The following is a 27,850-nucleotide window of genomic DNA, read 5'->3' on the forward strand; positions in this document are numbered from 1 at the left end:
GGTCAGACCAGGCGTATTTTAGGTCTGCTTTTATCCGGCATTGCGTCTTTACATTGAATTCTGAGCAGACACAGAGCAGCCTTTAAAAGGCTGTGTAAAGATGCCTTAATAAATAATAGCGAGAAAACAGATGGACAGCGTTTTCCACTATGGACACAGATAAAAAATAATTACCAATAAATTGAAATGCACCGTGTAAAGTTAAAAAATATATTATTATTTCGATAGACACATAAACCGAAAAATTATAAACAATGTCCGGGCCGTTAAGCTCCGCCCATTTTAAAATTATCAACCTTATGTGGTATTAATAAATGTCTTACTATTTAATATATATTCATAAATTTATATCGTATTATCCACATCGTATTATATTGTATTATTTTATATCGTATATGTTCCTACTACAACTAAAGCTAAATATATAAATATTAATTTGTTCAGGCAGATGTTGCATGCTGACCTTCTTGGAGCCACAAGAAACGTAACCTAATTAATATTCATGATCGAAGCTTTCGCCATAGTAGGATTCGAAAGTTTGCCTTCCCCCAACAACAACACTGTCCTTTACCGCGAAAAGTGCGGTGCCTTTTCTATCGAGGAAAGCTCGAGCTGGCTACAGCCATTATGGCTGCTGTTTATACTGCAAATGATGGTAGTTTGCAGTCCAATAATGAAAGTTTGTCCTCTGAATATGAGAAAGGTGCAGGCCAAGAGGTAAACATCGATCCAGTGAGCAATAGCAAAGCCAGCAATGCTAAAAACACGGACGGAGAAATGGATTTAAGTCCCAGTGGCCCTATATTGAAAGCCCAGGACCACGCCGAAGTTGTTGCAGCCGATGCTGCAGTTGCACCCGTGAAGATTGAAAGAGAACAAGCAGACGAAGATGAATGTGTAGTTGTACATATAGACGAGGTCGAGGAAGAAAATTTGTCTGATATTACCAATAAAGGAGACTCGTCTCAAAGAGATAAAAGTGCAGAAGGTAAGCAACTTTTTTTTTCTTTTTTTTTTTTTTTTTTTTGGCTGTTGACAACACCGACCTATTATTTAGTTCCTAGCCACAGGCTATATTTTACCTCGAAATAAATAAAGACACCTAAACATAAATTCACCTTTTCTTACACAGTCTAGTACTCTGTGCGATCAAATACACATAAACCTGGCATCATATTGTTTTATAATTTAATTGTGCAAATGAATGACTTGCAGCTTATTTATTATGGTTTATGATTTGCGTTAAAACAGCTGAATTAATTTGCAAGCGTCGTCATAGGGAATAACAAGACGGCAGGAGCTGCTGCTGCATGCCCATGAGGCATTTCTGTTTTAAGCATGTCCTTCTTGCTGCGTGTCATTATTTCTTAGTATAGAGTTGACTGGTTTTGGCTGACATTTCCCAACAGGGAGGTTTTCGTCTTAGACTAAGTAAACTCTGTTATTTCAAACCAGTTTTGCAGTCATTGTAGTGGAAGATGTTGGTTTCTCGTTCATATAATCAGCTCCACCTTAACTGATATTGCAGTACTGCTATGTTGCCTGTGGATGGTAGGCTTTACTCATATTTTAAATTGCGCATGTGCGAAATAGAAAAAAGAAAGAATAAGTAGGTGAATTAAATGTTTTTTTTTAAAGCTCCATTTTCCAGTGTTTAAATTTCTCTATATAATAGGTTTGGGAAATATATTTTAACATTTTGTTAGTGTCATAATATTTTGAACTGTTGGATATTTGGCCATGTGGTCGATATCATTTAAGGCGAAACAAATAATTCAAATAAGACAAATTGTTCTGTCGTTACTTAGCAACAGAGCTGCAAGCTATATCGAATTCATTTACAGCTTTGCAAAATGTAATCATCTGATCATTCTAACCATTTTTTTTTCTAGTTTTATGAATGTATTTTTGTTATTGTCATTAAGAAGTTGCTAAGGAAAAGATTGTTTTCCTGTTGCTTGACTCATAATTTGTTTAATTTATTTATTTTTTCTATTTATTTTTGTCTTATTTGTGACCCTAAACCTCTGTACTGTTAAAATTGACCTGAATAAATAAATTATTTCCACTTTAAGATTATCATTTTTGTTTTTTGTCTTCCTCCATTTTCATTATTTTTAATTTTATTTGTTGGCTCTATACATTTATTTTTCTCTCTCCTCTGGCAACAGGGTTCGCCTTGACCTCCCATTTTCCCCTTTCTATTTTAGGGGATTGGCCATTTCGCTGTGAGGATTGCAGTGAGGCCTTTGGGAACAAGGAGGACTACCTAGAGCATTGCAGCGAGCATATCCACGATGGTCCCATAGTCTGCCTGGACACAGATTCGCAATGGGATGACCTGCTTATCTCGACCGACGGAGGGCGGAGAACATTGTTCTGTGCTCTTTGTGGTCAAAAGTTTTCAAGCTCGAAAGGCTTTTTCAGCCATCAACTGAAGCACCGCAATCAAGTCATTAAACAGGGTATAGGTGATGGGGAAAGTGCAGTAAGGCAGAAGCTTTTCAAATGTAAGGATTGCGGTAAAGCTTATTCCACTGTTGGTCAGTGTCTCAACCATCAGCGTTCACATAAACAGGCCTCAAAATCAGTTTTTCATCAGCTCGCTCATCTGAAGAAAAAGTCATTTCGGTGCCCCACCTGTGGACGCTGTTACTCTCGAGCTTCGGCTCTTGACGCGCATCGTCGTTGTCATGAGGTAAAGCTAGTAAAATCCAAAAGCTTAGAAACTGAGAAACTTAATGAAGCTTCAGGTCAAACCAAAGACAGTGGCACAAGCCCTGAACAGAATGAGGAGCATGAGCAAAAGGTTTTTCAGTGCTTCTGTGGCAAATCATTTCGCACCATGTGTGGCCTTGGCACGCACCAGAGATTCTCAACCAGCTGTTCAGATGGAAAGGTGAAGGAGGAAATTAAGCATCCGTTTGTTTGCTCTGAATGCAACAAGACCTTTGTTAGCTCTGTGGCTCTGTTGTGCCATCAGCGTTGGCATAAAAGACGGGCACAACTTGGCTGCAGTGACCAGCCGTATAAATGTACCGAGTGTGGCAAGGTCTTCACCTCACTTACATTCTACAGTAAGCACCAGCGATTGGCGCACAGCAAAGAGCTGCCAGCAAAATCATTCCTTCATCAAGTTATCCAGCTCAAGAAGAAAGCTTTTGAGTGTGAGGAGTGTGGTCGTCGGTTCTCAAGAGCATCCGCCCTGCAGTCGCATCAGCTCTGTCATACTGATGTCTTCCGTGACATCATGGAGAAGAAGTCTGAGATGAGCACCGCCACTCAGCCAGTAAAAATATATCAGAATGACAATGCTGACAGTGTTGTTTTTCATTCTCAAGACATACCACATGCTCAAGTTCAAGAGAAAGATTTTAACTATAGTCACACAGCAGAAGAGCATGAGGCCGTAGATGTCGATTATGAAGTTGTCCATATCACGGCTTCAGATGATTATGAGAACAACAGTGGTCTCTCTCAGGATCAAAATCCTGATCTCGAGTTAGTGTGTGAATCAGACCACGAGGAAAAAGATGACTTGGGTCAAACTGAATGCACCTCCTCCCTGCAGTTGAATCCAGAAATTGATGTCAAAATTGTACAGATCGATTATGAGCACTTAAATGATGAGCCATTAATAAATGCAGAACTAACAAGCAAAAGAAGTCCTCAAGAGGCCAAGTATAATTGTCCACATTGTGATCGAAAGTTTGTCAAGGCTTTGTCCTTGCGCTGTCACATACTTTGGCACAAAGGGTGCATGGGAAAAAAATCAGATGGGAGGCAGAAGTTCGATGTACTGATACCAACTAAAAGGACACTTTTAACATGTGAGGTTTGTGGCCATGAAAGTGCCTCCAAGAGTGCTCATTACTTTCACATGGGCAAGCATGAGGATAAAGTAGCGTATAAGTCTATTTCGTACCAACTTGCAAATCTGCAGAAGAAAAATATTAAATGTGAAGAGTGTGGCAAGTCTTTTTCCCGACTGTCTGCATTGCATTCTCACCAACAGCATCACAATAGTAGAAAAAAGGCCTTTGCTTGCTTGGAGTGTAACAGGAGCTATGCGACCGCAAGTGGTCTGTACAACCACCGGAAGGTTTGCAGTGGCACTGCCAAAGACGAAAAGACAAAGCATTTCAACCCAACCAAGTCACTTCTGGGCCCAAAGGTTCATCACTGTAAAAAGTGTGGTAAAGGTTTTTGGTCTTTGGGAGCTTTCTGTCATCACAAGCAAAACCACTTGGAGTGTGCCGATGTCGAGATGAGGCCTGCGGGTATGCCTGACTCTGAGAATGTTCTCATTCGGCGCAAGAAAAGGGGTCGTAGGGGTGGTTATAGAAAAGTGCACCCTATGAATTCAAAAGAGGAACATAAATGTGAGGTGTGTGGCAAATCATACCACATGCTGGCTTGTTTTCTTAAACACAAGCTTGTCCATGACCAAGGTGTCCAACCTGCTGTCAAATCTTTTGACTATCAAGTCCAACAGCTGAAAAAGAACTCCTACCAATGTCCCTACTGCGGAAAAGTTTTCTCCCGTGCCATGGCCCTCCAGTTTCACATGAAGAGTCATGGCTTTGAAATTGGCCATCCTTTGATTGACTCTGACTTGTCTGAGCAACCTCAGTGTCCGACGTGCTATGTTTTTTTTGCATCTGAGTCAATACTACAAAATCATCAGAAGCACTGTTCAAAACCAGAGGACAAAGTGAAATATCCAGAAGAATGTGGGAAAGTTGGGATAGAGGAGCAAGATGTATCCTCGCAAAAAGCTGAAGGTGTTTGTGACTCTTCTCAGTCGGCTGATTCTGGAAAAGTACAGAAAACATCTTCGACTTCGGATTTGAAATATAAATGTCAGGACTGTAGCCGAAGCTTTTCGGTAATTGGTGCACTTAATTTTCACAAGCGAATTCATCGCAAAGGTCACCAATCTAAAAAGCTGAAATCCCATTCGGCAAAACAGTTTAAGCTTGGCAAAGTAAAGTCAGATAAGTTTTCGGCAAAATCGTCTTTTGCCTGTGCTGAATGCGGAAGATATTTTAACTCCAATTCAGCTCTTGGCACACATAGGCGATGGCACAAAGACAAAAAATTTGCCCGATTTCTCTCAAAGACCAATAAGATACGCTCAAGGAAAAGTGTGGATGGTGGACCATATTTATGCAATGTATGCGGGAAAGGATTCTTTTACCTTTGTGTTCTTCGCCGGCATCAGCTACATCACCCTCCCATGGAAACCCAACACCAAAAAGAGCATGAAGTTGCTGAATCAAATAGTAGTTTTACCTGTCCAGATTGTCAGATGTCTTTCTCAAGTGGGTCTCTTCTAACAACTCACTTTGCAGAACATCACAGCAAGCCTAGTGAGACTGAGAAACTCCAGTCTGAAATTCTCCCTACAGATGAGTTGAGTTCACCCATCAAGCAATCTTACGCATCCAAAACAAAAGAGAAGACTAAGGTGCAACACCATCAGTGCTCCTACTGCACCAAGAGCTTTTTGAACATACGTGGCCTTCGTGCACACAAATGGCAGAAACACAACAAGGTTAGCGAACATAACACTGCGTCTCTAGAAGAGCGCTTGGCATATGAGAAGCCCTTAGCTTCTCAAGGGGTTGTTCCTAAAATGTCGACTAAGAAAGACTTGAAAACTTCTATGGAGGAAGAACCCATACAGCGTAGTCGAAATGTAGAACTCACCAAATGTTTTTTCAAATGTGATAAATGTGCTAAAGTGTTTCCCAGTGAGGAGCAGTTAAATGCTCACAAAGAGGTTGCGAAGACTCGTCCGCACTGCTGTGCTCTTTGCTGCCGCGGTTACTGGACTGAAAACCAGCTTCAGCAGCATCTCGCATGGCACAATGAAGTACGCCGACGTCTCCCAACGGAACTGCGATACAGACTGAGTGCTTCCATGGCAGCTGGGCCTTCAGACAACCTGCAGGCTTCATCGCACAGATCCGAGTCTATAGTCAAGCTGCCTGTAGCCCTTGTAAGTCCACAAATCAACAGCCATAAATGTCTGCACTGCGGAAAGACGTTCTTATCACCTCGTGCCCTGCAGCAGCACCAGACTCTTCACAAAAATGAGGAGCCCTACCATTGTTCTTTGTGTTCACAGACCTTTACTGAAATCAGACATCTTATTGACCACCATCAGGAGTGCTTGGGTGATAAAGAGCTAAAAGACAGGTACTCTACTCCCGTAGTAAGAGGCGCTCTTCACCTAACTTGCATTGAGTGTGGGATTTCCTTCAAACAGGAAACAGAACTGCATCAGCATTATATTGAGCATGCACGTGGGTTATAAAATGTGTAAAAATGCATGAGAATGGACATTGGTTTCTGGTACTTTGTTTACTGCACATACACTGATTTGATTTAGTACTAATTGATTCAAGTTTGTTACCTGCTGTGAGTGTTAGTGTACAGTAGAAGAACTGTATGTCTTAAAGAGAAAGGAAAATGCCACAATCAGCTTTTAAATTCTACATTTTTGCTGAAACTGTCGTAGAGGGAAAGATGTCTGCTAAATTGAAAGCATTATCACGGATGTCCTTTAAACCAAATAGTGTGTTCTAATTACTTACATAAAAGTTGCATAATTCTAGTACTCCCTTTAAAATCTCTTTAGACCTCTGCAAAGTGTTTCGGTGTATTAAGGAGTTTTTAAAGATTTATTTTTTTTTCTCTTTTTTTAGTTGCTCAGTTTAGTGCCGGTGCTGCTTTCTGTCATCTTGTACTTTGAAAGTGCTGTTAATTTAAACTACAAAGCTGTTTGTTAGATATTTGTTGTACATGTTATTTAAAAAGTTTATTTTTTTTGGAAGCATTACAGCTTAAATGTTATGTTTGGTCGTGCTAGACATTGATTTGTGATTTGTACAACATCTGTTCATGCCATTGTCATTGTTCCTTTATTGCTATTGATGTCAGCATAGCATAATCCACCTTTCTGTAATATTTAGGTTTTGGTTTTACTTTTACATTTTTTTTCAAGTTATTGAAAAACATTGGGGTTGAGGTTTAATGTGTCTCTTAAAAATATTGTGACTGTACAGAAAATGATTGGCTTGATATAATGCTAAGTTCCGAAGTATGAATTCCCTCAAGTTGTGTTAATGACATTAAGAATGTATGAATAAGATGCAAACTGGTCAGTAGAGGCAGGGTTATTTGTGTAGGCCTGATATGTTGAATCGTAATTAGAATAGCACATCAGTTGAACTAAAAAAAAAAAAAAAGACTTAAATTTAACAGTTAATGTTAACATTCCATTTTGTCAAGTCTTGGGTGGCCGGTGATTGTGAAGGTTTATGGTTGGTTTGTTAATAAAAGACCATCCTTTAATTTATTTGTTGATTCATTTTCAAAAATTGTGAGATTAACCAGGAATTAACCATTACATGACTTGAATAGGTACAAAATATGCATGCACCCAGAAGGAAGAGAAATTCCAAGTAAAAATAATAATAATAATAATAATTGTGGACTGAAACTTGATGTATCATGAAACTTTGAACCTCAATATGTTTTTACTTGCACTGAAACTTAAGTTGAACATGGTAATTTGATCTGTCCCAAAATACTGTACATATGGTTTGCTAATAGATAGTGTGCGCTGAATGTCTTAAATGCTTAAAGAGTTTTAAGACAAACAGTGTCTCACTAACTGGGAGTTGTTTCATGTTACTCTTGGTACGACTGATTGTACTTTCCCAAACCTGCTTCTGTTTGGTTGTCTTATAATAACAGGTTTCCACTTTAATGCTTACCTATGTTTAAAAAAAAAAAAACACTGAATGTAGATATTTGAAATAAGAAATTAAATGGTCAATTTCAATGAAAAACTGTCTTTATTATTTTGCCTTGTTCATGTTGCTATAGTCTGTTTATTATCCCACTCCCTCTTTGAATACAGTGGTGGTACAGAAGCCCTGAGAATAAACCATTTTGGTGGTACAGTATCTCTGCATGGTATGACATATTTTTGCATTTGTCATGCTATTTGCCCTTGAGGTGGCTTTTCCATTTCCTGTGACATCACTCATAGTACTATTTTTTTTCTGAATGATTTCACTGGAAAAAGATACTGATAAATATTAACATGAATAGTTTATTTTACCATAAATACGAGCAGTTTTATGTATGCGTGTTACATATTATGCAATTTGTGATTCTAAACACATCCTACCATAAAAATCATACAATTTTTGAGATGCCAAAATATGCTGTTTGCAAGCTGAACACATTGCATGTCACAGTGTATTTGAGAATGTAATATACTCTAATTGAATCATTCGGTTTCTAAAACTACCTTTCATGACTTAACCTAACTGACATTTTTACAGTGAAAATTGTATGAGTAATAGTATAAAAATAAGCTATGTTCACACACTGATGGTGAGCGATAGTTGTAAAAAGATTACAATAAATCACGAAAGACTGAGTGGACAAAATATTGCAGTAGATATTCATTTTATTTTGGTCTTTTATTGATTTCAATTTATGTGTTACTGACATGAAAATTCATTCTCTTTTCTTTAGTGAATAACTGCAGCAAGAGCTGTCAGGACTGTGGGCAGCAGTTCACTAACCGGAAGGCCTTCAGAATTCATATGAGTGAACATGTGAATGGGAAGAGAAAAAGGGATAGACAGGTGGAATCTGTCACTAATGGAAATGACAATGATCTGAGATACTTTACAAAAGAGAAAAAAGTGAAAGAAGAAAAAGAAACGGATGAATTTATTGATAAGTCTTGTCAGAGAAAACCATCTGAGATCTTCCCCTCCCATCCTGCTGTTGATATGCTGTTAAAGGAAGAAAAGCCAGTGTTTGTGAAGACAAACAGGGTCTATGTCTGTGCTGTCTGTGGAAAGTTCTATTCCTACTTTAAGTCTTTCAGAAATCACCAGAAACTGCACAGAACTAAAGACCGACAGCCTGAAATCCGCTGTGAAAAATGTCAGAAAACTTTCAGTCGTCCGGTCTCTCTCACACTTCATCTGAAACTAAGCAAGCAGTGTGTTCCTGAAGAGCCTTCCGACCTTCACTGTGAACGGTGTGATAAATCTTTTGTCTCTGCCGTGGTATTGGCGAGCCATCAGGAAATGCACAAGCAGAGGCCTTTCTGGTGTGATGTATGTGCTAAAGGTTTCAGAAGTTCAGTAGGATTGGAAAGACACTTGCTTGGCCATGAAAACAAAAAACACACCTGTGATATCTGCCAGAAGTCCTTTCGGGTAGCAGCAGAACTGCGGTACCATTACAACATTCACACTGGTGCCAAGCCTTACACTTGCGATCTTTGCAACAAGAGCTTCTCGCAAATGGGAAATTTAATTACCCATCGGAAAAAACACCTGGAGGTCTTTAAAGAAGGAGAGGATGTTCCCCTCGGCAAAAGGGACACTGGTTTAAGAGGAAAGAATCGAGTGTCAGTTATGAAGAAATTTGTTTTAGGAGCAAATAATGTTTTTGGTCAAGAAGAAGTTATGAAGAAGGATCCAAAAGAAATATGTGAAGAGAAACATGTTGATGTCAATGACGCCACCTCATCTGAGAGCGATTCACCTGACACTTGTGACTCATCAGACATCTCATCAGATGAGCCACAAAAATGTTTAAAAGAAGAACAGGAAGTTGATAGTGATTGGCAGTGTATTGATTGTGGTGCACATTTCCATGAGGAGTCTGAGCTTCACATGCATTATATGAAGCATGCAAGAGGGGAAGTTTGATACACAGTACGCTTATTATTAAACTGGCATTTTAACATACTCTTTTCTCAGTAACTGAATGTCTCAATGACCAAAGTCAGTCTAGTTGACACGCAAAATGCATTATTTGTTTTGTCTCTGCGAGTTAATTTTTGGAGGCTTGGATGATGTTAATTAAATCATCAGAATGCCTGGTTTGCTTTTGGACACCTTTGACTTCAATGCTTAACATTAAAACGTTGTATTTTAGATACACCTTTATCTGAGAGGCCTTCATTTATTAAGAAATGGAATTTGACACTAATACCAATCACTGCTTTAAACTAGCCGTTTATGTTCATGTCAGTTTCTTTCTTGGTTGGTTGGGGTTTGTATATTTTTGGTTACAGAATATAGTTTATTGCTTTTAAGTTTTGAATTGTTACTTGTTGCTGGTTTGACTTGTCAAGCTGTTATTTGTGTGTTGAGTCAATGCATGATCAATACACCATGTACTATTAAACAGTTAAGTAAACAATAACTGGCTGCCTGTAAGTTGTGCTTTACTAAAAAGTAAAAGTTTTTTATTAAAGCTTTTATTAAAGTTTTTATTAAAGCTTAACAAGACACATTTCTGTGTAAGTCTTCAGAACAATTCGAAAATCTAGGAGTGTGTGTGAGATCCTCCGTTGTTTTGTATGATGGCTAGAGTTTAGCCACCATTGTGTAGTGCATTCTAGCCTGGACTGTCTTTTTGAGTGAGTCATTTGATCCATTTACTAAACACATTACTTCTAAGACGATTGCTTCATTCAGAATCCAAACACATCTACTGTTTATTGCTCTAACGTGCTAATTTTGACAGTCACAACAGATAATAATTTGGTGGCTGTTTAATACATTTTCGTTTAAACAAAGCATCTAATATGTACATTTGTCAGTAATAAACTTGTATAAAAGCCTTCTTTTATGAGTACCACTGCTTGTATTTAATATGATGTGCTAATAAAAGATTCATTCAACATTTTGGTATGTACAAGCTGCAAAGCTTTAACATTGTTCATATCTTCTTTTTCCAGTTGCCTGTGCTGTCAAGGTCACAGTGTGAAAGTGCGTATGGATGGTAAATCACTAATAACATGTTCTGTGCTGGATTCATGGAGGGAGGCAAAGACTCATGTCAGGTATGTTATTGACACAGTCGTTGTCTTTATAAGTGTTTCATATTTTCATACAAAACCACACTTATCTAATTTTATTTTCCAAACTTTTCTCAGGGTGATTCTGGGGGTCCTGTGGTGTGTAATGTGGAACTGCGAGGAGTTGTTTTTTGGGGCTATGGCTGTGCTCAACGAGGCTATCCTGGGGTTTATGCTGATGTGTGCCACTACGCTGACTGGGTCCAGTCCACCATAGCTAACAGTTAACTATTTGTTCAGCCAAGTTGGACCTTTATCTGTAATTAAATTCAGCTTGAAATAAATAAAAGTGTTTCTATTCTTCGTTTTATACGGATATAGTATTTTTAAAGGTTTTTCTAGTCATGCTTGCTCTCAGCACAAAATGTAAGCGGATTTCATGGCACTTGGGGCTACACTTTCTGGCTATATTGTAGAAATACAAGTCCTGTAGCCATTATAAGTCCACAACTTGACAGCCATAATTGTCAGCACTGTGATAAATCATTGTCACTGCATTACAGCAGCAACTGAGGGAGTCACATGGCTGTTCTTTGTGTTCACAATCACAGACTTGAGATTTCTATAATCAGAAAAGACATAATCAGAATCATCAGACATTGGTGACTCTGTCTCATCAGACTCCATATCAGATTAAGATCATTCATTTCAGATTAGGGTCATTCACTGGGGAGTCTGAGCTTTATGAATAAGCTTCTGAATGAAACATGCAAGACAGGAAGTTTGATATATGCTTATTTTTAGTCATCATGTGCCCAAAACACTACACATTCATTCAACAATAAAACAAATGTGTATGTGGACTGATTATTGATGTGCAGCAGGCACTCCTTTTAGTGGGGGAAAAAAAAAAAGTTTAGGAGTAAAGAATGGTTTTGATCAAGAAGGAAATGGAAAAAGGATTCCGAGGAAAAGGTGATGAGGATGACAACTACACCTCTTTATATGACAGCGAATCATCTGACTCTAGTGATTCTGATTCAGATCATTTAGGTGAGGCACATAAAGATAATTTGCAAGACCAGGAAATTCAGATAGACTGGGAGGGTTTTGAATGTGGGAGTATGAGTTTCATATGCATTATGAGCCATGCAAGTTACATATATATATATCCTCAGTTTTATACGCTCATCCATACTACTTTTGGACACGGCCACTACAGTTTCAGCTGACTGCACAAGGTATTAGTTTATTATTATTTAGTAATCATTAATATATGGCACTAACATTTATCACTTCTTTAAAAACAATAATGCTGTTCCTGAACTTTGCAGAATATCTTTCTAAACTCGACTGGATTTGACTTCTCCTACTCTCCTTCACTGCAATGAGGACCATCGTGTTTGCTTTGCTGGCCGTGGCTGTCGGTATGTAGATCTCTCTTGTTAGTTATTGTCAACATCAGTTGTTATAGTGTCTACCTACACTGACGTATAATATTCCTTAGATAGTCTTTAATGTTACTATGATACATACTACAAAATTGTTAACCAATATATAAACTGTAAACATGACAAACAGAAACATGCACCTTGGGCATTGTTAATTAAAAAAATTATTACATTTATTACATTTAATATATATATATATATATATATATATATATAAAAATATTTTTTTTTTTTTTTTTTCCTGTATTCAATAATTCAGTGTTTTTTATTCTGAAGCTTGTAGCCCAGGATTGAAAATCATTGGAGGTTATGACTGTCCACCCAACTCCCAGCCCTGGCAAGTCTACCTTACTTTTAATGGGGAACCCTGGTGTGGAGGATCTCTGATTAATGAAAGATGGGTTGTTTCTGCTGCTCACTGCAAGATTCCGTGAGTATATATCCTCACTTTTATTTATTCATAAAAAGGAAAAAAATAATATGATATTGTTTATCCTTGTCCTAATGTGTACTGAAATCGTTGGTTGTAAAATGTAACAGTGGCAGGGTTTCAAAATAAGTTATTATCTGTAATACCTGACATCACCATAATATCTTGGAGATTAGAAAGGCGTAATATATAGGTAGGCAACATTGCTGGTAAATGTTGTATCACAGCCCGGTAATGCATGAGTTTCTTGCCAAATAGAGCTTCTAATCTTACTGTTCACCTGGGAGAGCACAATGTGAATGTTGAAGAAGGCACAGAGCAGCGGATCGGAGCAGAGAAAGTGATTCCTCACCCAGACTATAATGATCAGCCGTTTAACAATGATTTCATGCTGATCAAGTTGAAAGAGCCTGCCATCTTTAATGAGTGTGTAAAGCCAATCCCTCTGGCGACCAGATGCTCTTGTGCAGGGGAGCAATTCTTGGTTTCTGGATGGGGCCGCACTGAAGTTAAGTTTCCAAGTATCAAAATAATTTTATGTTTTTATTTACATTATGTCAGTGCTTAAAGTATTATGTATATCAAATATAAAATATAGGAAGCTTTAATGTTTTTCATATTATTTTTTTCACAGATGGAAATCCTTCTGTGCTGCAGTGTCTGAAATTGCCTGTACTGTCAAAGCAACAGTGTGTGCGTGCATACGGTAGTCGAATAACTGAAAACATGTTCTGTGCTGGATTCATGAAAGGAGGCAAAGACTCATGTCAGGTACCTCATTGACTTAGTCGTCATCTTTGTTATACTGTATATTTTCATGCCGACACAGAACTTTCTTTTATTTTCCTATTTTTTTCTCAGGGTGACTCTGGTGGTCCTATAGTGTGTAATGGGGAACTGCGAGGAGTTGTTTCCTGGGGTAAAGGCTGTGCTGAACAAGGCTATCCTGGGGTTTATGTAGAGGTGTGCCGCTATACTGCCTGGACCAAACATGTCACAGATAACAACTAACTGTTTATTGAGCCTGGCTAACAGGGACATTTTGATTTTTTTCTGAAATATCTGCAATTAAAATTAGCTTGAAACATATTTGTCTGTCTAACTGTGAAATGGTCAGTGTATTTTAAAGTTGTTTATATAGAGAGAGTATATAAACAGTGCCCTCAATATGTATTGGGACAGTAATGACAAAGTTCCTTTGTTGAACTGGCAGGGTGTTTTGGGTCATTGTCCTGATGCAATATAAAGAACTTTCTGATGAGTCTGGCAGCATTTTCTTGAATATTTGTAGCCAAGATGGTTTTGTACCCTTCTGAATTCATTCTGCTATTGTCATTATACATTAAGTCATCATTAAAATTGAGAGGGCCTGTTCCAGAGACATGTCCATACCATGACACCACCTCCACCAAGCTTTACAGATGAGGCTATATGCTTAGGATCATTTGTAGTTCCCTTTTTTCTCCACATTTTTGCTTTCCCATCACTTAGATAAAGGTTCATCTTTGTCTCAACTGTCCATACAACTTCCGAAACTCTACAGGCTCACCTTTGTGCTTTTTTGCAAACTTTTAATCTTGCCTTTCTATTTTTGGTGCTGGTCAGAGGTTTGCATCTTGCTGTGTAGCCTCTGTAGTTCTGTAAAGTATCCTCTGGACAATAGATTTTCAGAGCATCACCTCAGCTTTCTGGAGCTTGTTGGTGATTTTACAGACATGTATTTTAGGGCTCATTTTCACAGCTTTTATAATTTGTCATCAACTGCTGTTGTTTTTCTCATTCTTTCAGGTTATTGTTGGCTGCTGATGTCACCAGTAGTCTCCAAACTCTTGATTTCTCAATGCCCTTTGTTTTTGCTATAGCTTTAATTGACTTCCTCTTTTCTTATAGCATCCGAATTGCTGGCTTTTCTCTCAAAGTTAGCTCCCTTTTCATTTATTCTGGTTTGTGTGTGTTGTCATCAAATGCAAGACTCAGAATGCAAAAGCAATGGATTTAACTGAAATGTCACATTCCCTGCTTTTAATATCTGAACAATTAATGTAACAAGACACAGCTGATCACTTAGAAAGACTTGTGAAGTACTATTGTTCCAATAGGCCTACTTATGCTTACATCAGATGGGGGATGAAACTCTAAGGCCCGTTTTCACAGACAGGGCTTAGACTAAGCCAGCATTAGGCCATAGTTCAATTACGACATTTAAGTAATTTTTACTAGCATGCCTTAGGAAAAACATTACTGGTGTTCATCTTGAGACAAAACAAAGGCACTGGAAAATTTAAAAACAATCAATTCAAATTTCCTTCAGTTAAAACAGCTCAGACTTACACTTTAGTGTAGGACTAAGCTTAACCCTTGTCTGTAAAACCGGGGGTAAAAGTCCTGATCTTCTTAGCTGGTAAAACATCTGTGTGTTGAATCACCCAATAATAAAATGTGACATCCTGTAGTTTTGTCTTTAAAAACTAGTTTTAATCATATTTACAGATTTCTTGACTCCACAGCAAACAGAGCTATTTTGTCTTTACTGTCCCAAAATTTTTGGAGGGCACTGTATATATATATATATATATATATATATATATATATATATATATATATATACACACACACACACACATAGATAGATAGATTCCTACTTTATTTGTAAATTAAATTAATCTCCAATCCTTCTTCTATCATTTCAGATTTATTCATAGTTATTCAAATGCTAGAAAACAGCTGTTTTTCCAAGTAAAAACCACCAAATAATGTCTACACATAGGTACGTTATGATACGTAATATTCAGAGGGTGGGGAGATGGGGGATTCCCCCACTCTATATGTCTCTGCATTGACTGAATGATTTTTTATTTTGATTATTTATTTGTTCATTTATTTTTATTCCCAGGGAATAGGAGTTAAAACTCCCACTGGGGTGACACTCCTCCAATAATAAACCATGCAATATATATATATATACAGGTGCATCTCAATAAAGTACAATGTCGTGGAAAAGTTCATTTATTTCAGTAATTCAACTCAAATTGTGAAACTTGTGTATTAAATAAATTTAATGCACACACAGACTGAAGTAGTTTAAGTCTTTGTTTCTTTTAATTGTGATGATTTTGGCTCATATTTAACAAAACCCACCAATTCACTATCTCAACAAATTAGAATATGGTGACATGCCAATCAGCTAATCAACTCAAAACACCTGCAAAGATTTCCTGAGCCTTCAAAATGGTCTCTCAGTTTGGTTCACTAGGCTACACAATCATGGGGAAGACTGCTGATCTGACAGTTGTCCAGAAGACAATCATTGACACCCTTCACAAGGAGGGTAAGCCACAAACATTCATTACCAAAGAAGCTGGCTGTTCACAGAGTGCTGTATCAAAGCATGTTAACAGAAAGTTGAGTGGGAGGAAAAAGTTTTTTCGAAAAAGATGCACAACCAATGAGAGAACCGCAGCCTTATGAGGACTGTCAAGCAAAATCAATTCAAGAATTTGAGTGAACTTAACAAGGAATGGACTGAGGCTGGGGTCAAGGCTTTAAGAGCCACCGCACACAGAGGTGTCAAGGAATTTGGCTACAGTTGTCGTATTCCTCTTGTTAAGCCACTCCTGAACCACAGACAGCGTCAGAGGCGTCTTACCTGGGCTAAGAAGAAAAAGAACTGGACTGTTGCCCAGTGGTCCAAAGTCCTCTTTTCAGATGAGAGCAAGTTTTGTATTTCATTTGGAAACCAAGGTCCTAGAGTCCGGAGAAAGGGTGGAGAAGCTCATAACCCAAGTTGCTTGAAGTCCAGTGTTAAGTTTCCACAGTCTGTGATGATTTGGGGTGCGATGTCATCTGCTGGTGTTGGTCCATTAGGTTTTTTGAAAACCAAGTCACCCGTTTACCAAGAAATTTTGGAGCACTTCATGCTTCCTTCTGCTGACCAGCTTTTTGAAGATGCTGATCTCATTTTCCAGCAGGATTTGGCACCTGCCCACACTGCCAAAAGCACCAAAAGTTGGTTTAAATGACCATGATGTTGGTGTGCTTGACAGAGGAAAATGAGAACCAGACCTGAACCCCATAGAGAATCTTTGGGGTATTGTCAAGAGGAAAATGAGAAACAAGAGACCAAAAAATGCAGATGAGCTGAAGGCCACTGTCAAAGAAACCTGGGCTTCCATACCACCTCAGCAGTGCCACAAACTGATCACCTCCATGCCAGGCTGAATTGAGGCAGTAATTAAAGCAAAAGCAGCCTCTACCAAGTATTGAGTACATGTACAGTAAATTAACATACTTTCCAGAAGGCCAACAATTCACAAACAACAATTTTTGAGGTGCGAATGCGATGCGATACCTGAAACGACTAATCTTTATTTTTAAGGACTACAACTAGTTCTGTGAACTACAACTCCCACATAGAGTGAGTCTCAGTTTGTGCGTGACGTCACACAACCTGCATCTCAGTGTTGTGATATGGCGATCTCGCATAAAGCCCATCAGATAATGGCAAAATCAATGGTCTATCAAGACAATGCAGTGTAGAAAAGATGCTGGGAGGATGAAAAAGAAAACCGGTGAGTTGGGGGTTTATTTTAGTTATTGCATTGCTGTGGAGTCACACCTTTAAGGCTATGCATACAACCGCGCAGACGCGCCATATAACAGGCAGTTTTGCACACAATGGGTCAGAACAGCAAATCTTCTTGCTGGCGAAACCTTGAAGGCTCTACCAATGCACGAGTGAGAGTAAACAGCCATATTCCTATAGTCGTGTATATTTTGACTTCTCTTTCCTTCGTTGCTCAAATGATTTTAATGAACCTCCGAAGTGGGCTGTGTCTCAAAACCTAGTGATAATGTACATTCATAGGCAGAAGATTTATCATATCAATATCCACTTGAACAGGTTTATTTATATTGTACACCTCACCAAGACGACTACTACATTCATGTATCGCATGAATGTTGCATAGGTTGCATTTACTCAATTATTTTATCTTACAATTCTAATTATAAGACAGTTAGTTGCAGTTGTATTGATTGAGCGCTGATAGTGATGAGAGATGAGATGAGAGATTAATGTGTAAGGCCCACTTTATTGGAAGGCTGTTCAGATATCCTTAAGAAACTTATATATGTCTGGGCTCTGTAGGCTAACTTCCTCCACCATGTTAATTATTTATATTTAAATGCTAACATGTCTAAAAAAAAAAAATCTGGAGTTTACGATTTTATACAGCTGTAAATTTGGGCACATTTTTTTGTTATTTCAAAACTGTATGGTGCATTGTGACATTGGATGTGCATATATGTTTTTAGAGTGTCCCTCTTATTTTTGTAAATTAACTTGCATATTTTCTATTTTAGGAGAACTTTAGAGACCTGAATTCAATTTAACATCAAGTTTTACATCAGAAGTTGAGCATTATGGAGCTTGCTAATGACCCACTCTGTGAACCATCTGAAACAAATCTGCACAATGAGCACCTTTCACTTTCAGACAGCCTGTCTCCTTTGGAAGCACCGTCAGATAGTATTGTACATGGAATAGAGGCTACAGAGGGTACAGAAAGAAACAGTGGCCTTGAGTTGAAGCTGGACCTATATGTCCCAGCACCACCAATAATAGAGCCTATAACCCCTGTAGAGGAAACAGTTGAGCTTTGTGCACTTCCTGTAGTAACAGAAGAGGACAGCACACAACCTGAAGCTGCTAAAGAGGGAACAGATGAAACTGACAACGTTGGAGGCTCTCATAGCGAAAATCAGTCAAGTCTGGCTGAGTCGAGTTCGGATACTGTGACAGAAGTGGAATGTGAGCATGCATCCAATGAAACAAGCTCATCAGACTTGACAGCTGCAAGTGGTGTGCCTGTAGAGCCCATAAGCTCTAATGAAACACAAAAAAGTTGTGCCAATATTAAATCATCAACTGGAAGTACAGTATATAATGCAGCAAGAAAGAACATCCCTCCAAAGAAAGACAAATTTAACCCTTTGAAACTTGACATGGCCAAAGTAATACCCCTCACCTGTAAGTAATTTGACTCTTATGTGTGTTTCCCCATAGCATAACAATTAAATATTGTTACGGTCCTCATATACAGTTGAGGTCAAAAGTTTACTTCCCCCTTTCAGAATCTGCTAAATGGTAATTATTTTACCAAAATAAGAGGGATCGTACAAAATGCATGTCATTGTTTATTTAGTACTGACCTGAATAAGATATTTCACATAAAAGATGTTTACATATAGTCCACAAGAGAAAATTTGAATTTATAAAAATGACCTCGTTCAAAAGTTTACATCCCCTTGATTCTTAATACTGTGTTGTTTTTTTTGTTTAGTGATAGTTGTTCATGAGTCCCTTGTTTGTCCTGAACAGTTAAACCGCCTGCTGTTTAAAATCCTTCAGGTCCCACAAATCCTTTGGTTTTCCAGCATTTTTTGTGTATTTGAACTCTCCAGTAATGACTATGATTTTAAGATCCATCTTTTCACACTGAGGATAACTGATGGACTCATATGCAACTATTACAGAAGGTTCAAACGCTCACTGATGCTCCAGAAGGAAAAACCATGCATTAAGAGCCGGGGGGTGAAAACTTTTTAAATATCGGGGTAAATTTAACTTATTTTGTCTTCTGGGAAACATGTAACTATCTTCTGTAGCTTCTGAAGGGCAGTACTAAATGAAAAAATATGATATTTACGCAAAATAAAAATGTACACATCTCCATTCTGTTCAAAGGTTTTCACTTTTAAATGTTTTGACTTATAAATTCAACTATTATTTTCTCTTGTAGACTATATGTAAACATCTTTTATGTGAAATATCTTATTCAGGTCATTACTAAATAAACAATAACATGCATTTTGTATGATCCCTCTTATTTTGGTCAAATAATTAACATTTTGCAGATTCTGAAAGGGGGTTGTAAACTTTTGACCTCAATTGTATTTACAAATGTTAAAGTTGGCATGAAACTGAAATTGATATTATTTTCTTAATGAATATTGCTGGTGTTATTCTGAACCATTCATCCATACATTTAATGTTTTAATGAATTAATATTTATTAAAAATGCCATAACTTGCTCTTTCTGTGACTCACTTTTCTAATATGCATTGTTTTGTGTTTAATACCAACTTCTAGCATCCCAGCTCTCACTACAGTGCCTAGAATGTCACATCATCTTCAGTGACTCCAAAAGCAAAGAACGGCACCTTAAACTGAGCCACCCTGCAGAGTATCAGCAGTGCATTCTGGGAGATGCACTCTTTACTTGCTATGTTTGTGATCAGCATTTCACTTCTTCCACAGAACTCATGGCCCATCAACGTACACACACAGGTAATGAGCGGTTCAAGTGCCCATTCTGTAGTGAGGCCTTCTACCAATCCTGTGAGCTAACAAGTCACAAGAAAAAAATTCACTTCAGCAAACATGGATACACCTGCTCTGAGTGTGGCAAGCCTTTTAAAACTTTTACTTTGCTCAGATACCACCAACGGGTACACACAGCAGAAAAGCCTTTTGTTTGCATGCACAAACAGTGTGGTAGAAAGTTTTCTGCATCCAAGTCTCTTCAGCACCACTTAGAAAAACATCAGAAAGAAGATAATCAGGATGACCAGACAAATGCTTCAACCACCACAAAGAAAAAAAGAGATAAAGGTAAATTACCAAAACTTTAAAACACTAAAAAGACTTCCAAGTTGATCTAATGTCCGACATCTGCTGATATATACAATAATGATAACAAATTACAATACCTGTTGATTACCAATAAGAAACCAATGAATTGTGCATTCGTACATTATAATGTGCATTCATCACTCACTTTAAAAATAAAACCTGATTAGAAAGATAACAATGGATCCTCTTTAACAATTCAGTGTCATTGCAGATTGTTAAATGTAAATGTTGTGGTGCTGATCATGTGATTTATTTATATTTGTTATTCTGCAGGAAAAAATGAGCGTAAATTCCCATGCTCACAGTGTGCTGCAGTCTTCAAGACTTCTAAAGCACAGCTTCTTCACATCAAAAAGAAACACTCTCAAGAGTCGCAAAGTAGCACTGTGTTAGTGCCACAACTTAAGCCACTTGGACCTGCTCTTACACAGACCGCAAATGGACAACCACAGACTCTGATCATGGAAACTGTCGGACCAGCACCACAGCAAATGGATAAGCTGGATCCTGAGCAAATTAAAAGGCTAATTGAAAAACTTGGAAATGTACAGAGAGTGAATCAGTTGGTTATATTGCCTTTGCAGCCACAAAACTTTGGGTCACCCCATTCACAGCCATTAATGCAACCATTGCATGTGAATTTTACTGAGTCAATTATTCAGCCAACACAGTGTAAGAAATCTGATGCAGACTCATCAAAAACAGAGCAAATTAACCTTCAGTTGTCAGCAGAAATTGGAGATTTGCAACAAAAGGAAACTCTTCTATCACAAGAAGAAGAAAAAATTTCATCAGAGAACTCAGAGCCCCAAGAAACAGCTGTTGAACTGACACAAACAGAGGTCCAAATGCAGATGGATGAAATTCATCTTGAACTTATACCAATACATACTGAAATGTCAGTTTTGCTGGATCAAACACCTTTGCAGGTTGAAGTACCACAGAATGATTCTGTTAATGAGATTGCACAAATAGCAGAGGAACTTATTCCAGTCACACAAGGCATTGTGGCTTTGGAGACTAATAATGAACCATCCTTAATTGCTCAACTGGAAACTGCAAAGTCTCACCACGTGGAGGAGGAAAGTGTACCAGTTGACACAGTAGTATTAGAGGAAACAGTTACCAATGTAGAGACACCTTGTCCTACACAAATGCTAGATTCAACAGAATTGTCAGTGGAATCTGAGTCACTGGTGGTAAGTGAACAGGGTGATGTAGGCAAATTAAGTGAACCTCAAGAACTTAAGGAGATCCAAGCTCAAAAGAACCAAGCTGAGTCAGAGAAGGAACCATCCATGCCAGTAGAACCACAATCTCAGCCTGATTCTCTCAGCACTATGCAGAATGACACTGTAATTGACCTTCAACAAAGCTCTGTGCTAACACCAGACCAGACTAGTTTACATGATTGCCCTTTTGTTCAGAAGAAACTTCCAACAAAGAAAAAAAGACCTAAGAAACAATTGGCTGACAAAATAGAGACTAATGAGACAAGTGAAGTATGTGGTGGTAAGGTAGCAACAAACAAGAAAGTTAATACTTCAAAAAGTACATCAAAAGTAATTACTAAAAAAAGAGAAAAGGTGAAGAACAAAAAGCTTGTTGTCAGATTTGGACCAGCTGAGAAGAAAAAAACCTCTACACCGAAGGCAATAAAAACATCAAAAACCAAACAAAACCAGAGCCAGCAAATTAGCAGTCAAGACCAAGTTCCTATTTTGTCTCAACATGAAAATAAATTGGATTTTAACCAAAAATTGCAAAAAGATAAAAAAGGAAAGGGGGTTGAAAGTCCTTTAGAAGCAGCAGTGAAGACAACGGGCCAAATTACTAATTCATCAGACACTGTTTTGGTGGAAACAGAAGCAAGGCAACAAGTGAAACCCAAAAAGAGAAAAATGAAGAATCAAAACAACTTGGATAAGAAGTCAAACTCTATCCAGGAGGCTCACCAAGATGAAACCCTGGTACCTGTACAAAAGAAAAAGAAGCAAGGAAAAACATCTGAAGATGAATATCTCAAGAAACCTAAGGTTAGGAAAACCCAGAATGATGGTTTAAAGAAGAATACCCACAAACTACCAAAGCGTAAAATAAAACAGGCAAAATCTAGACCTGATGTACCAGATCCGGCTCACATAGAGAAACAAGCATTGCTCTTATTAAAAGGTCACAAGCAGCCTCAGCTGAAGGTACACAAGTTGGATGCTACTGAACTCGAGAAGTCACCCCCAAGCAAGTGTGATAACAAGGTGCTGAAAAAAACAAAAACTGCACAGAGCAAATCCTTGAATGCAGCACACCGAAAGAAAACAAAATCAGAGTGTCAGGTAGAGCCCCTTTCATTTGAAATGCCCACTGTTGAGAACAGCCCTGGTTCTGTGGCTACAAAGCCCAAAATTGTACGGAAACGCAAAACTCCTACAAAGATAGACCAGGAAATTGCATTGAGCCCTCCATATTCTCAACTTACTCTCGGGTGCCAGGACTGTGGAAAGACATTCTCAGAAGTGTCTGCTTTACAGGAACATATGGCATCCTGGCACTCAGCTGGAAAGTCATCCTTCCCAGATGAGACAATTGATGTTGCTAAAAAACGAGTCATAAGACCTGGTCCTATTGAAAAATTTATTCCACCTAATGTCTTTGAAATTCAGGTTGCAACAGATTGGGACATGGAGACTGAGGTGGGGGAGATTGTCGGAGAAAGACTATCATTCCCAGCGTTAAGTCAATCTCCTTCTTTGACTCTTGCTTCTGGTGGTGTTGAAGGAAAGGAACAAGAAGGAGACAAAGATGTTGAAGGAATTGTTTCTGACCTTGAGCAGCCTCCTGAGCAAAATCCTTTAGAGACTTGCAAGATCCCTTCACAGGCCTCAACCCCAACCTTAAGCAAAAGCATCATGCCCCAGGAGCGCACAGAAAATTCTAGTGAGAGTGTGTCAGAAAAAGAACAGTGCCATGAGGTCGGGTCCATCACAGAAACTTCTTGCGCTGAACTCAAAGATGCAGCAGAGGAAGAAATTAAAGAAGAACTGCCCTTAGAGTTGAATTTAGTCATGGTTGGAGAACAAATTGCAGATAACAACCATAACACTCAGATAGGTAACATTTCGGGTGTCTCTCAAGAGCATAAGAGTGAAGTGAGCAATTCATGTTCTCAGTCTCAAGAGACTGCAAAAGATGCCAGTGTAGCATTGACTCAAAATGTTCTTACTGAGCCAGAGATAAAGCAAGAAGAAGAGGAGGTACTTGTTCGTCGAGTTGATGATAATAAAAGAGTGATGGGAGAAAATTCTGTGACAAAAGGTAAGAAAGGAGTTGGAAGAAGCCGGGGCAAGAAACCGCTTGGAAGAAAGACTAGCACAGAAAACAGAAGTACGAAGGACATGGAAGGAAATAAGGATCCACAAGAATGCCAAGTTCTCTATCATTTGTGTGTACTTGATACTCTGGAGGAAAAGAACAAAGAAAAGGACATGAATGAAGTTAATGCCTCTGAAACTGGTCAACCATCGTCTTCCGAGGAGGCTCCTGAGGAACAGGTCGTTTTTGAGTTGGACTCTGTTACCACAAGTGTAATGGATATCGTAAACTCTGAAGACGGTTCATTTGAAGAATCTAGAGAGCTGGTTCGAGACGGCAGCTCACCTGGAATCATACTGGAAAAATTCTTGACTGCTCGTGAGAGAAATATGGAAAATCCAAACACTCGTAGTCGGACTAGGGTGAGTGTTTTTGCATGTTTTCCAGATTCTTCAGATGTTGTCCTTTACATTTGAGTATTAACTTTTAAATCCTTTTAGAGAGTATTGAGTATATATTGTGTCATGTAATGTTTACAGTATATGTATTATGTATCAGAGTTACCTAATGTTCTCATTCAAGCAAACACATCATCTGATGTGAAGATAGAAGAACGTTCTTCAAATCTGGCTCTTCATAGTCTGATTTCTTCTGAGAGTGGTGCGATGCGTGGAGTACAAATGTTTTTTGTCAAAGCTGAAGACCACTTGACTACAACTGAGATGTTTCAGGCACTTCAGCCCATCCATCACCGTGTTGCATGTCAAGGTCAGTTTTAACTAAATTATTTAAATGGAAAAAATATTAGTTTCTGTTCTTATAGTTGTATCAGGAAAATAGTTGGAGCAGCTTATCTGCAAAATCTTGCAAAACCCAAAATTGTGTACAAAATCAGTTGTCTTTTTCATAATTTTTTGGCTAATTTTCTATTCCTCTTTCAGACAAGAACAGAGATGGCACATCTTCAGACTCTCATGTAGTACCACTGCAGTCCTACAGCAAGCAATGTATATTTTATCCTGTTAAGGAGGAAGAGAAGGAGCATTTAGTGGAGCCTCCTCAAGCGGATCAGATGTGCTTGAATTCAGGGGAATTTACAGGTGAGAGACATCATTGCACTTTTAATTGCAATGTTAAATACATTTGTGTGTTTTTTTTGTGTGTGTGTGTGTATGTAATCATTCAAATGTCCCACCTATAACTTCCCAACTCTAACACCTGTAGGGGCTTCATCTGGAATTGAAGAATGTGATGAAGTCAGGGTAGGTTCAGTTCAAATGGACGTTCAGCATCTATACACAACATCTGAAGAGGGTAAATAAAAGAATAGAAAGTTTAATACTTTAATGTGTGGTCTGTCCTGTGAGCTTAGTTTGAGAATGTGTTTTATTGTTTTCGTAGGTGATGTTAATTCTGAACAGCAGAGAACTCAAGGCTTTTTAGAATTCCTTTCGGAGAATTCAGACACGGATGATGCCGATAATGTCCACTCTGAACCAGAAGCTGAAACTATTGTGATGTCCTGTTACCATGGAATACAGAGTAATGGTACAGTACATCAAAATGGCAGAGAGAGATGTGATTCAAGTGAGAAAACGTGAGTATTGTCGGCATAACATAAAATACTAGGAATGCCAAATTACTATGACTCAGCAGTCTTTAACAGCTGTTTTTTTTCTCTATATTTTAGAAATGTGGCTGGCTCCCTAACAAGGCACACAAAAACAGAGAGGCAGCTCAACGGGAAGCCTTTTAACTACTTTAATCAATATTTTAGTTTGGACACGTGGAAAGAAATTGCTGTTTGCACAAGGGGGATATCAAAACTGCCAAACCTTGTTACAGAAAAAGAGGTTGCACAGTATGTGGGAATCCACATTGCAATGGGAACTCTAAAGGTTAGTATATGACAACATTTGAAAAATGGGTCACTCCCAAAAGATGGTGACAAACCATGGTCCTTTATATTTCAGTCATGGAAAAATTATTTTAAATAGTCAGATAAAGCACAATTCTAAAACGGTTTATTAAATAATTTGAATCTTTTTTTTTTTTACTTTATACTGTTTTGAATGTTTTTATCACTATTATTTGAATTTGTCAAGTCCCCTGAAAAAAAAACCTGCCGCTTCACCACTTTTATAATTAAGTTATTTTTTTTATTGCTCATTTAGGTTTCCTGGGTTAAACATTAGTGCAAGGTTTAAAAGGTGTAAAAAAAAAAAAAAAAAAAAAATCCCATGATTTTTACATTGAAAAATTTCATATAGTTCATTTAGAAAATGTCATTATTGTTACATTGTTTAAAATATAGAATTTATTAATTTTAGTCTAATCAGTAGTATGTTGTAAGATGATAGTCACCAAAACAAAACTGCTCAGAAAAGTGAGATATGTTTCTCCATCTCTCTTTGTCTTTTTTCTACCACAAAGTTTCCAAGCACAAAGCTCTACTGGGACGACTGCACACGAGTACCTCTGATCTCCGATGCCATGTCGGCTTCAAGGTTTTGTGAGCTCACTCGTAAAGTGAAGCTGGCCAGTTCTGGTGGAGCTTCTGATCAGCATTCTGAAGAAAGGAACAGAAACCAGCCGGGACAGAGTAATGAAGCTGACAGTAACAAAGAGGCACATAACTGCACAAACTTAAAGACAGATCCTTTGTGGAAGGTAAAATCATTGATCAGAAGAGTTCAAGACGGTTGTCGGGGACTGAAGCGACATGGAAACTATGGGGTAGACCAATACCCCCTTCCTTTTCAAAAACACCCAACCCATTCTTTACTTCACACAGTTGTCATAAATGGTGGAGGGTTGGTTGTGGACTTCAACTTGAGTGTAGATGACTCCAATAGAGAAGATGTAGTCGAGAAAATGGTGTCTAGAGGTAAGGAGCGAAACGAAGGGATGGTGTTTCTTTGCAAACCAGAGCTTTCTACACCTTCTATGCTAGAGCATCTTTTAGACGCTGGTGTGCAGAGCGCTGGCAAGGTCGGTGGGGCAAGAGGGCAAATAGGTGACGAGTTTGTGAGCTCGGATGGAAAACTCAAGCTTTTCAGGTGTCATCATGGATTCATCCTTTCAGCAGTGGTAAAGGAAAAACCTCGCTCAACATCTCTTGTCAGCGGCTTCGAGAGAGCGATTAAAGCGGCGAATCTCAACCGTGACTTGAGAAGTCTTTATCGCACACCCTGCACCAACTCCGCAGTCAGCGCCTGGCCGCAGTCTGTTCTCTGGGACTTGATCGATCTGGTTTTGGTAAATGCATGGATACAGTATAAGCAAGATTGCAGTCATATTACAGATCTGTTATCACTTATGGCATTTCGTTTGGAGGTGGCCAAAGCATTGATTCTCTCCAGTGGTGTTGACTCACAAGACTCATCACCTCCCTGCCCTCCTGCTCCAAACCTACATGGTCCAGATACAAACTCAAGACCTTCTCAGGTTCTTGAGACCCCTTTGCCTGATGAGCATACAAGGTATGATGGCTTTGGGCACTGGCCGGAGCAGCTGGCAGAGGGTGAGGAGGCCAGGAGGTGCCGTTTTGGAGGCTGTGAGAGAACATCACGTGTGCGGTGTCTCAAATGCTGTGTTTTCCTGTGCATTTCTCGAAACCACAACTGCTTCTTGAAGTTTCACAGTCAGGGGTCTTCATGAGGCGTACAGACTGTGCACATTTTAACTTAAACTTTTACTCATTTGCTTAAATACAATAGTTAAACATTAAGTTATTGCTCATCATGACTCGAAACAAACCCTGAGCCATCCATATCTATTCTAGTCTAGGTTTTGTAGTTGTGCAAAAATGACTAAATTAAGCCCACTTGGATGTATAATGAATGTTATATTGTGATTGTTATATTTCCTTTTTATGTTGCTACTGAAATTGGATTGTTTTTTTAAACCTAGCAAACATTAGAACATGTCCCATGCATTGTTTGCTTTCTACTTCCTAAAAGGAAAAGGTCTTTTTAGAAAGTGGTGTTTTTTTTTATTTAATAATTCCTGACTTCCTGCTCATTGTGCATTGTAAAGGCTTCCTCAGTCTATTTGTATGAAATAAAAGCTTTTACATTCTATAGTATGAGCTCAGTCTTGTTATAAACACGTTT

At 38.4% G+C, this 27,850-nt stretch overlaps 2 protein-coding genes across 7 annotated transcripts; both read left to right on the forward strand.

Annotated features, from left to right (window-relative positions):
- Positions 1-479: 479 nt before the first annotated feature.
- LOC109104978 (trypsin-like) lies at positions 480-13,994 on the forward strand. 5 transcript variants are annotated; one of them, XM_042740988.1, is made up of 9 exons: positions 850-988; positions 8,560-9,761; positions 10,793-10,897; positions 10,991-12,093; positions 12,187-12,279; positions 12,580-12,733; positions 12,992-13,242; positions 13,368-13,504; positions 13,595-13,994. In XM_042740988.1, exons 5-9 carry the CDS (start codon positions 12,240-12,242, stop codon positions 13,742-13,744), a joined length of 732 nt encoding a protein of 243 aa, XP_042596922.1. In that variant the 5' UTR covers positions 850-988; positions 8,560-9,761; positions 10,793-10,897; positions 10,991-12,093; positions 12,187-12,239; the 3' UTR covers positions 13,745-13,994. The 5 variants fall into 5 exon arrangements, 4 of the variants coding, with proteins under 4 accessions (XP_042596921.1, XP_042596920.1, XP_042596922.1 ...); XM_042740989.1 differs by lacking the exon at positions 8,560-9,761 and having other exon boundaries at positions 859-988; XR_006156703.1 differs by lacking the exons at positions 12,187-12,279; positions 12,580-12,733; positions 12,992-13,242; positions 13,368-13,504; positions 13,595-13,994 and having other exon boundaries at positions 480-988; positions 10,991-11,754.
- A 3,150-nt stretch (positions 13,995-17,144) lies between these two features.
- LOC109104979 lies at positions 17,145-27,817 on the forward strand. 2 transcript variants are annotated; one of them, XM_042740991.1, is made up of 10 exons: positions 17,145-17,301; positions 18,095-18,761; positions 19,884-20,405; positions 20,700-24,157; positions 24,317-24,503; positions 24,677-24,835; positions 24,960-25,049; positions 25,137-25,332; positions 25,426-25,633; positions 26,169-27,817. In XM_042740991.1, exons 2-10 carry the CDS (start codon positions 18,155-18,157, stop codon positions 27,393-27,395), a joined length of 6,654 nt encoding a protein of 2,217 aa, XP_042596925.1. In that variant the 5' UTR covers positions 17,145-17,301; positions 18,095-18,154; the 3' UTR covers positions 27,396-27,817. The 2 variants fall into 2 exon arrangements, with proteins under 2 accessions (XP_042596925.1, XP_042596926.1); XM_042740992.1 differs by lacking the exons at positions 17,145-17,301; positions 18,095-18,761 and having other exon boundaries at positions 19,942-20,081; positions 20,230-20,405.
- Positions 27,818-27,850: the final 33 nt, after the last annotated feature.

Source organism: Cyprinus carpio, chromosome B16 (genome assembly GCF_018340385.1).
Source record: "Cyprinus carpio isolate SPL01 chromosome B16, ASM1834038v1, whole genome shotgun sequence".
In the NCBI taxonomy this organism is placed as follows: Eukaryota; Metazoa; Chordata; class Actinopteri; order Cypriniformes; family Cyprinidae; genus Cyprinus; species Cyprinus carpio.